The sequence below is a fragment of the Onychostoma macrolepis genome, chromosome 21 (genome assembly GCF_012432095.1).
Source record: "Onychostoma macrolepis isolate SWU-2019 chromosome 21, ASM1243209v1, whole genome shotgun sequence".
NCBI classification, from domain to species: domain Eukaryota; kingdom Metazoa; phylum Chordata; class Actinopteri; order Cypriniformes; family Cyprinidae; genus Onychostoma; species Onychostoma macrolepis.
In genome coordinates this window covers 27,903,454-27,915,060 of record NC_081175.1, presented here as the reverse complement: position 1 = coordinate 27,915,060, position 11,607 = coordinate 27,903,454, and the positions used below count along the sequence as shown (strand labels likewise).

General features: G+C 35.4%; 1 protein-coding gene across 1 annotated transcript; it reads left to right on the top strand.

Moving 5' to 3' along the window:
* Nucleotides 1-3,579: 3,579 nt before the first annotated feature.
* Nucleotides 3,580-9,914, top strand: LOC131528572 (urokinase plasminogen activator surface receptor-like). The gene is made up of 6 exons (XM_058757824.1): nt 3,580-3,597; nt 4,409-4,486; nt 7,942-8,058; nt 8,375-8,506; nt 8,710-8,817; nt 8,937-9,914. Exons 4-6 carry the CDS (start codon nt 8,434-8,436, stop codon nt 9,125-9,127), a joined length of 372 nt encoding a protein of 123 aa, XP_058613807.1. The 5' UTR covers nt 3,580-3,597; nt 4,409-4,486; nt 7,942-8,058; nt 8,375-8,433; the 3' UTR covers nt 9,128-9,914.
* Nucleotides 9,915-11,607: the final 1,693 nt, after the last annotated feature.

Genomic DNA, 11,607 nt, shown 5'->3' with positions numbered 1-11,607 from the left:
CTGCATTAGCTATGTCAAACGTTTAAATAAAAGAAATATATATGACTTACACTTGCTCCCCCCATTTTCTTCTGGATGTTTTTTTTTGGCCCAATCTGTAAATGTACAGCCAAATTACCAACAACACTCAAGGGTAGCTGTAAAACGCATTTGAAGAAAGCATGTATATGAACTTTCGAGAATCACAATATAAGTCCTTCATGCTTTTGTGAAACCCTCTTTTCCTTTGTTGTCACATAACTGGTCATATCATATTACAAGAAGAACAACAAGAACAACAAAGGACACCAGGGCATTTGGAGATTTTCAGTTCTGTAATAAAAATATAAGCGATAGGTTTGTCCGGTTGGATAGTGAATTTTAGCTAGTAGATTTCCAATTCTGCTTCTTGATTCTGATTCTTAATGTCTTGATTCCATTAAGGTTTTAAAAAAATAAAACATATTTAGTCTGTGACTTTTTGCAAAATATTTCTTTGAAGCTGAATACCGTGAACAAAAATCAGCAGCCTACCTACGCAAGGAACTTTTGCCTACATGATTTTAACAAAAATACAAGCAAACTAATATACATTTTAAACATTATTTTATAAGACAAGTAAACAGTCAGTCATTAAGTTAAGAACAAATAAACAATCTACAAATAACTCAAATAAACTGAACAAAGTTCAGTTTATTTGAGTAAATGTAATCCTTATTAAAGTTCCAAAAGATATTCAGTCAAGCGATGTTCGTTAGTTCTTTTGACTAATATTAGTGACACAGACAGCAGCAGGTTTATTAGGCTGCTGTTATTTTACGGCCAAAACATATTTTCTGTCTCAACTGTTTATGTTCACTTAAGACAAAGTATTTTGGCATAATTTTGTGTATGAGAGGCGGCTTTTTGTGCGTGTGCTTTGGATGTGTGCGCAGCTCAGAAAACAGTTTGTGACTGGCAGAATTCTAAAATATCCAACCCTAACATCAAGCACAACATATTCAACTTCACAAAGAAATGAATAATTCTGCTTACCTGCTTAACTGTGCAGTGAACAACAAAAATGGTTATTTAAAAAAAAACCTACCAATTAATCCAAGCCGAAACAACGTCAGCATCTGTAATCATCTTCTGAAGTGAAAGGAATGCATGCTTCTGAGGTTCCAGAGAAGGGGGCGTGTCAAACATTTTATAGGGGTGGCAAAGGGCGAAACAACAACAGTAATATCAAATAAAAAAGCCTTTGATTTGATTTCCAGTTTATTTTTTACTATTATTTTAAATCAAACTATTATAGAATCAAACTTTGCAGCTGCATTTTCAGGATTAACATCAATAATGAGTTGAAGAGCCTTCCTGTAGCTCAGTCATTAGGAAAAGAAGCTGGTAAGCTAACGAGTTTATTGAAAATAAACATAACTGTTACACAACAAACATTCAGGAAATTTATTTAGATAATATAATAATATTTAACTATTCCTTAGGTCACGATGATAGCTAATAATAGTGTGCACTGAGAGATCAGTTGTTGTTTGTTTGTTTATTTATTGTTAAAAAGTTAAGGGGTTGCGATAAGCATTAATTTATAAAAAATAAATAATTTAATAAATTAAATAAAAATGTTTTAATATATATAAATGCATATCCTCAATTTTAATTTGGCTATTTCTGAGAAGAATGCATTTCTGCATGCTGGCATCTCTATTAAATGATTGTTTAACTCTCTTATGAAAGAAAAACACTGTGACAGGTTCATAAACATAGCCACTATGCTATGACAGTGACAGTGTCTTAAAAACTAGTTTGACGTGCAGTAGACAAAGGCTAATTACTCTTACTTTTCAGATTCAGACTTTTTAAGACTAATCTAAGCAGTTTATGCAAGTTTATGCCCACCAGTCACAACACCTAAAAACATCCAGTGGTTCAAGAATATTTCACTTGCAAAATTAATAGCAAAAGAAGCCACCACACCACTTCCTTAAACACTGGTTTGTCGCTGTGTAAAAACACATGCAAAAGAACAAAAGGTTTTTGTTTTTTGTTGGTTTGCATGTTTAAAACAAAACTACACATTTAATTTTACTAACATGTGCCTTCTTTCTGCTCCTCTAATATCGACTAATAAAAATAAATCAACATTACTGAAGGAAAATTAACTTTTATTATTTTGTCACTAAAGAGCATTTTTACATGTTTGCACTCACTATTGCCATAAAAATGTTCAAGGCCCCACTAGCTGCCTTGTATTTTTTTTTTTAATCACAAATGTACCACATGTACCACCTTTTACACAAATGACTTTGCTCAAATAATATTTAATAAGAGAAATCTATTATTGCTGGGTATGGTCCCGGCATAATAATAATAACGATCATAATAATAATAATAATTATTATTATTATTAATATTATTGCTATTCTTATTATTATTATTTTGAGCATAACTAAAATTATTATTATTTCAAACTGTAGCACCCCTTTCTAAATTTCCTTTAAAAATTGTTTCTCCCAAAACAATTTTTTTTATTTTTTGGTGGTCTTTTTCTGTTATTTTTGTTCTTTAGTGTTTTATGTTGTTGTTGTTTTTTGTTTGTTTGTTTTCATTATTATTAGTATTTCATTATTATTTACTATTATTGTTGCTTTGTTCTTAGTTCTGATTTGTATTCTGTTATGGTTATGTAAAAAAAAAAATTAAATATTAAACCATAATAATTACAAATATATTTAAAAGCAAATAAAGAGAAATATATTTTACCCGATAGTTTTCAGCATCCCCATAACCCTACACAGGCATGGAAAATGCATGGATGAACATTTTTCCTTTTTTGATCTAGACCAAATTAACAACAACAACAATAATTAATAATAATAATAATAATGACTTTAAAAAACTTTTTACACTACTTTTAGTCATGCTTGAGAATGTGATCAAAATAACTCAATCTGATCTGTTCTGTGTCGTTACAGGCTCAGTTTTTGTCTTTCTAATGTCTCTAGTCTAATCATTCATGATTTCTGAGGAAATGAAACTTATGGTTCTGTTTAAAGAGGATGTTTCATGTACTGCACCGGAGCACAACACAACGTCTTGTTACTTTCACAATCTTGCCACTCCCATCCCCCTTTCTCTGACTTTCTTCTATTCTATTCTATCCTATTTTCTAATTTATATTATTAAGATTATCTTCATTATTGCTATTGTTTTTCCTGTCTCCTTCTCTTAAAGATCCCTTGTCATTTAACCACTTGCACTTTTTTGTATTATTGTTATTATGCTGACAGTTGTTACATGTCTGCCTGTCCTAGTCCTAGTTTTCCTTATTTGGTTTGGTTCCTACCCTTATTAGTAATTATTGTTTCATTGTCCTCACCTGAGTTTGATTATGTTATTTGCTCTTTTGTTCCTACTCCTTTATAAGTCCTGAGTTCTCCCTTTGTAGTTGTCGGTGATAATGCTAATGTGAGGTTATAATGTGAAGCTAATGTTATGTTGTGTTCTGATGGTTATGTTATAACATTCCTGTATCTACTTCTCTTCATTAAAGAGCATATTTGTAACCTGTCGCCTCCTCGCACTCCTTGAAGGACCCTACTACATGTAACAACAGTAAAGGTAACAACAACAGTAACCATTTATACATTATTTGTACTTAAATGTCCACTGAAGTGGTTTGAAACATGCAGCGTTATTTTAACTGAAACAGGAAGACAGTGCGGGACATAGCAAGCAGTCCCGCCCCCTTTTTTAATAGCCAATAGAGTGGGGGAACTATGACATCACTTTGTAGGCAAAAACCCGGAAGCGAGTGCATTTTAGCACTTCCGGTTCAATCCTCCCAGAGTTGATGGGTTTTTTGAATGGGATTTTGGTTAAATCCCTTAAATAAGGTCCGTGGTTCACACAGGCTCAAGATACTTTCACGATTTATTCTACAACATAAAACACCAGTTACACCCCACTCGTAAAATTAAATGTTTGCGGCCACATGAAGCTGTTAGAAAGCATATAGATTGAGGATTTTCTAGAAGCAAGGATAAAATAACATTTTGTGTACCAATCCTAACAAAATGATAGCTGAAATGTGGTACTTTGTTCACTAAAATAAGTTGATAAATAATCTTACCATATATCCAAAAACTCGCTACAGTTAATTAAAACTGTTTTTAATTAAAATATTGATATTAATCAAGGATCTATTGACTTTTAATTCACCTTATTTCGAAATAAAATGTCCTTTAGTTATGATTATTTTGTTTATTCACTACACTATTTGTTGTTATTGTCTCATTTCAGTTTTAGTTTGGCTCTAGTTTTGTATTTATTCCAGTTTATATGAAAAGGTTCATGTAGTGTGGATTAAAATTCATATAAAGAGTAAATCCTTTTCACTGAACGTGTTAAAAATAAATGATGTTTTAACAAGGTTCGGGAGGAGCAAGGTCAGATAATCAGTCTGGCCCAGGTGGAGCTCGTCACCTAATCACCTTAACAAGCACATCAGGTGTGTATAAACAGCCAACTCGCCTCTGTTCTATGACAGTTTTCCAGCATCCCGCCTCCACCCCACCTGGGTTATTTATGACTAAATAAGAAAACAGTATTCTTTAAAAATACATTTTTGTCACTATATCATTAAAAGTAAAGTGTCAAGGTAAACTATACCATCTCATTCAAATAAATAAAATTGGCTTCAGAATTTTTTACAATTACAATTAGCAGCCAAAACCATAAAACCTGACGACCTTTGACAGACTCATTACCTCAGTTTGAACACATCTGTCATGAGAGACCAAGTCCAAAGATCTCACTCTTAAAGCAGCCAGAGCTCAGCATCAGATGCCTGTGGGGTTTGTCCCAACAGAAAAAAAATCCACAGACAATGAAGCAGGTACCTTTTTTTTAAATCCAAATGGGCAATTATACTCAACGGTGATGTAGGTCTGGAGAATATGAGGTTCACGTAAAGCTGACAGGTCTTGGGGGTTTGGGGAGAGGGGTTATTTTTAGTCCACATCCCCCTTAGTTCATAGTGGGTTACCTGATAGCAGAGACATGTGCCATGCCGGACGATTTATCACTTCACGGCTATATTTGCCTGCCTTGTGATCATCAGAGTTCACAAACATCATGAATAAGATCTCTGAAGTGTTTTCATCTGCAAAGCCAGAATGAGATTATTACTGTCAGAACAGTGGAAGGGAATTTGACATTGAAAGGTGTTTTAATGCCTCTCAGGGGTGCTGGTGGGCGAGTGTTTATCCTGCATCGGTTTCACAGACACAAACAGAGGGATTTTAAATAAGAAACGTTTAAAGCTCCACAGGGAGGATCTGATCTACAAGCTTCGACGCAGAGGAAGAAGATTGCAAGGTTCTCTGAATTGCTTCGTTTTTTCCTTAGACAAGCTAATATACATCTCCTTTTCCTCCCATCTATTCAAACACACTCGTTCTCTCTTGCGCACACACATCTGTAATGTGAGGTGGCCTTCCAAACAGGTGCATTTGATTCGAGGAACACGCAGTTATGGAAACTTGCTCTCTCTGTCTTAACACTGAATTCATGAAGCTGTCAACAAGCAGCATGCTTTATATATTTATAATTTTTGTGCTATTCAAGGAATAGATGATCCAAACACAAGCATTCTGTCATCATTTACTCTCCATCACGTTCTCCAGTGAAATACAATGTTTTCAATAAATCAAATTAAAATTATGCTTTTTGCCCATGCACTTACAACGAATGAGGACCGAATGCGGAGTTTTCAAGCTTACAAATTATGCAAATGCAGGAAAAAGTAGTGCCCTCCCTCCGGACAGCACGCCAAATATGCTTACTAATTGCTCAATCATATATGTTAGTGCGAACTCGTGAAGTTTGAAGCAGTTCTCGAGATGACGCTGGTGGTGACGCTGAAGGCGAGCGACCGTGGTGCTGTAGTTCGTTTATAGCCTAAGTTTAGCTTTTAAGTTCTGGCGCTTCTATTTAGGCTTCAAAATTCATCAAAGTTATATTACTTTGTGAAGATTATCTTGATGGACAAAATGTGTAAGTTTCATGACATGAACTATGACTGAACACAGAGCTTATTTTTTTGCGATTATCCAAAAGCCTATGGACCCTTTTCACAAGACCGTGATGACGCGTTTAACGGTCATCAGCATCATAAATCCTCGAAAGTTTTTCATATTTGTATTATTATTTTTTTTTAAATGTATGTACGTTTATAACACTATTCTTTGTATTGTATTACCTTGCATCAAATTACAAAAAAACTAGTTTACGCTAATGCGAGAGTGTTGGGGTAAAGGGACGGTAAATTTGACATCGTTCTCTCTTCTGACTGCCGTTATCAGTCTCTCTGTTTTCCCTTTTATTGAAAGTCATGAAAATACTATCGTGGAGTTTTTCTATTGCTATTTGAGCAAATGGGAGTGCAAAAAATATATTTGTGGTACTCTCCCATTCACCGCTCTTCAAGTTAACCCAACCATGACGACTTCCGCTGCTGAGAAACCCGGAAATGTGAAAAAGGTCCATTGGCTTTTTGTGGAGGAACCAGTTTCATGCTAACCGCCGATCCGCATACAAAGTGACGTCATAGTTCCCCCACTCTATCCACCTTTTTCTTGACGTACAAATGGGCGCGGCCATTTGTAAATTTTATGGGTCTAGCTTCCGGTCTCATCTGCGTCCAGCTATTTTTAGCTGTACAAAACAGTTCGTTTTGCTGCTTGATATTGAAAATTAGTGTGCCATATCATATTATTTTAATGTATTATCTTAATCATGAACACACTGGTTTGTAGTGCAAAAAGGTTTACCGTTTACTGCACGTTGTTATTCTCCTCGTTATTTACCAATAGCGGCTAATGAACCGGAAGTCTCACCCATAGGCTTACTTCCGCGTTGAAGAAAAAGGTGGATAGCGTTCGTTTTTATCACAGCTTGGGCTATAGTCGCTGAACTTGGTAAAGCCGCATTTGACAGCATGTGACAGTCACAATCTCATTCATATTGCTATAAAATATAGCATTCTGTGAATTCAAACGGGTCCGATACGTTTTGTGATTTGCGCTGACTATCGTATCTCTGGACCGGAGCAGACTGTGCATGAATGCTTATATCTTGTAAATGCGAATTTTGTTGTTGTTTTCGAGCACACTAGCTTAGAGATAATGTTAAGGCTAACATATTCATACTAAAGGCTAACATATTCATACTAAAGGCCAAAAAACTTCAATTTTGATTTCATGGGGACTTTAATATATTTACATATAAAATATCCTGTTTTTTTCCTCAGCATTCTACATCCTTGTTTTGTGTGTGTGTGTGTGTGTGTGTGTGTGTGTGTGTGTGTGTGTTCTGTCTCATGGCTTATTTAATTTTTTTCTAAAAAAAAAGTAAGAAAATAAAACATTCATATATAAAGAATTTCTACACGAATTTCTTATGCAGAACACAAATAGTTAATCTACTGCTTTCATCTTATGGACAAAAACCACACACAAAATATTTTCTTTTGTGTTCCACTGAAGAAAGTATGTTAAACAGGTTTGGAATGACATGAGGATGAACAAATGATGACAGAATTTTCATTTTGGCGTGAAATCCCTTTAAGAGGGTTGGTTTAAGAAGACTTATACATTCTTTGTTATTTCTTATTAAAATTATTACATCTTATGTAAGCTGAAGTTTCTGTCTCTAATAGTGTCTACTTCTGTTAAACTTTCATTTGCTCATAAAGACCCTCCCCTTTGAAAAGCTATAAAATGAGCTCTGAAACAGACACGTTATCTCATTCACCTCCTGATCAAAGATGGATCTGCAAATCTCAGTTTTTCTTCTGTTTGTTCTTTTCACTGCAGGTACAAAGACAAGTAGTGTTTGTTATATTACTGGGTACAAATACAGATCACTAATGTCTCTCTCTCTCATTACCTCTCTTGGTTTTAGGACACTCTTTCAGCTGTTATGAGTGTTCAGGTGTGTTGGGATCTTGTGCAGGTCAAACGGTAGAAACATGTCCCAGTGGATTTTCCAAGTGCTTGAGTGTAACAACAAGACTAATTGGTAAGTTCAATAAGATGGATTGAAATTCACTGTAATATTTCACCGATGGAGATGCTGGTGTTGTTTTTTTTACCGGTGCTGCTTCACTTAAACTTCTCACAATTTCCTAACAGAATTTATGATTGTAATCACAGAATATTCTATTTAGATTTCTGCTGTTTAATTTATCTCAGATTGTAATGCTAACAATATAATTTGTATTAAAATTTAATCAATATTTGAAATAAGAAAATACAGCATTTTGACATTTTATAAATATATTTTCCATCAAAATAATGTGTTGAACTGGTCTTCCCTGAATCTTTCTTGTTTTCAGAGGGCGTCAGTCTTAAAACAAAGGCTAAAGGCTGTGTTGCTGACTGTGCAAGTGGATCCATGAGCCAGAGCTTGTCACAACTTTCTTCAGTGTGCTGTGACACAGATCAGTGTAACGCCCAAGATGCTCCAGGTATTGTGCTTTACTGACCATATCTTTAAAGGCAACACTCATTTTACTTCCAAAGAACATTCAAACAGGAAATGCAATACAGGGTGCAGCTTGTCAGTTGTGAATTGATTGAATGGTGCAGCTAACAGCATGTTATTTTATTAGATTTTATATTTTGCACAAAAAAAATAAAAATAATAATAATACATGATTTCATCCTGTAGATGCCTCTAATGTCCCCAATGGAAAGACATGTTACTCTTGTGATGGGAAGAGCTGCTCAAACATAGTGAGCTGTTCAGGGAGTGAAGACCGCTGCTTTAAAGCAAAAGGTGAGAATCTGGAAAAGAAAAAAAAGTTAATTTATCTTTCTTATGTTTGAGCAATTGATACAGATCACATTTACCAATTTCCATCTTGGATAAACCTTTGTTTTCTGTCTTTTCATTAGTGAGTTACAAAGAGCTGACAGCAGATATTAAAGGGTGTGTCTCTACATCTATTTGCAATGGCCAAAACTTGATTCCTTCTGTTAGTGAAGTCTTATGTTGCGAGGGGAACCTGTGTAACAGTGCTAAGAGCGTCACTCAGAGCTTCCTGTTCCTCTGCGGTTCTCTGCTCTCCTTCATCCTGCTGCACTGAACCCAGCAGCTCTTCACAGTCTACCATCAGACACACTGTACTGTATATAGAACTTGTATTCTCTCTGTACAATTCATCTTTTGTGTCCTGTCATGAATTTTTTTGCTGTGAGTTTCTGACATTTTAAAATAAAATACTACAAAACCTTGTTTCATCGGTTATATTTAATATGGCTTGTCATGCTGTGAAAAAGTCAGAAATCTATATTACAGAAATTAAAATGTTTTATATGATCATTATGTTCAGAAGAAACATGTATGACAATTATTTAATTCTGAAAAAAGTCTCTTTTTTTTATTAGTTTTAACATTATTTGGATTCCCACTATTAGGAATCCTGTCCAAATTATAGGCCATTTAGATATGTTGAGAAGTGTCACGAATCCGGTCCATGGTCTTCCGTCTGATTGCCACCAGAGGTCACCCTTTCATCATATTGACTCTCACACCACACAGTCTGTTTCACATTACCTTGGACTACATTTCCCATCTGCCATCTCACTAATCACATGCTCACCTGATCATAGGCACACTGATGAATGCATTGATTACACAGCTGATTCCCATCAGACACCTTACATAAGCCATGGACTTCCTCTTTCTCTTTGCTGAGTATTGTAAGCATATATTGCTATCCTAGATGTTAGTTACTTTATGGAGCCTGGCTTAGTTTTTGTAGTCTTGCCTGTTTCTTGTGTTTGCTGCTGCCTGGCAGCATTTATTTAAAATAGAAGTCTTTTGTAAACCAATACCATTCAAAAGTTTGCAAAAGATTTTTTTTTTTTTTTTTTTTTAGAAATTAATACTTTTATTCATAAGGATGTGTTAAATTGATGCTGAAAATTTAGATATGACTTATGGAAATGGATATTTTAAAGTATGGTGTGAAAAAAAAATTCTAAGTTTCTCAATATTATACAGGTGCATCTCAGTAAATGAGAATGTTGTGAAAATTCTCTTTTTTTTTTCTTATTTCAAAAAATTTTACTTTCATATATTTTAGATTCATTGCATTTAAAATAAAACATTTCAAAAGTTTGTTTTAATTTTGATGATTAGAGCTTACAGCTCATGAAAGTCAAAAATCAGTATCTCAAAATATTAGAATATTTACACTTGGATTTGAATAAATGACCATCCCTACAGTATAAATTCCGGGTATCTCTTGTTCTTTGAAACCACAATAATGGGGAAGACTGCTGACTTGGCAATGATCCAGAAGACAAACATTGACACCCTCCACAAAGACGGTAAGTCACAGAAGGTCATTACTGAAAGGTGTGGCTGTTTACAGAGTGCTGTATCAAAGCATATTAAATGCAAAGTTGACTGGAAGGAAGAATTTGGGTAGGAAAAGGCAACAGGGATGACCGCAAGCTTGAGAATACTGTCAAGCAAAGCTGATTCAAACACTTGGGAGAGCTTCACAAGGAGAGAACTGAAGCTGGAGTCAGTGCATCAAGAGTCACCACGCTCAGACGTCTTTAGGAAAAGGGCTACCAAGCCACTTCTGAACCAGAGACGACGTCAGAAGCATCTTAACTGGGCTGTGGAGAAAAAGAACTGGACTGTTGCTCAGTGGTCCAAAGTCCTCTTTTCAGATGAAAGTAAATTTCATTTGGAAATCAAGGTCCCAGAGTCTGAAGGAAGAGAGAAGCACAGAATCCATGTTGCTTGAAGTCCAGTGTGAAGTTTCCACAGTCTGTGATGATTTGGGCTGCCATGTCATCTGCTGGTGTTGGCCCACTGTGTTTTCTGAAGTCCACAGTCAACGCAGCCATCGACCAGGAGATTTTAGCTTTATGGAAATGCTGATTTCATTTTCCAGCAGGACTTGGCACCTGCCCACACTGCCAAAGGTACCAAAAGCTGGTTCAGTGACCATAGTGTTACGGTGTTTAATTGGCCAGGAAACTCGCCTGACCTGAACCCCATAGAGAATCTATGGGGTATTGTGAAGAGGAAGATGAGACACCAGACCCAACAATGCAGATGAGCTGAAGGCCACTATCAGAGCAACCTGGGCTTCCATAACACCTCAGCAGTGCCACAGACTGATTGACTCCATGCCACGCTGAATTGAGGCAGTAATTAAAGCAAAAGGAGCCCCTACCAAGTATTGAGTACATATACAGTAAATGAACATACTTTCCAGAAGGCCAACAATTCACAAAAAAATTTTTTTTTTTTTTATTGGTCTTATGAAGTATTCTAATTTGTTGAGATTGTGAATTGGTGGGTTTTTGTTAAATGTGAGCCAAAATCATCACAATTAAAAGAACCAAAGACTTAAACTACTTCAGTCTGTGTGCACTGAATTTATTTAATACGAGTTTCACAATTTGAGTTAATTTGAGATGCACCTGTAGTTCTTTCTGTATTTCTGATCAAATAAATGCAGACTTGATGATCATAAGCAACTTAAAAAGCGCTTTTTATTAGGGGTGGGGGGCCTTCAAATGTCTAGAACTGGCATAGGGG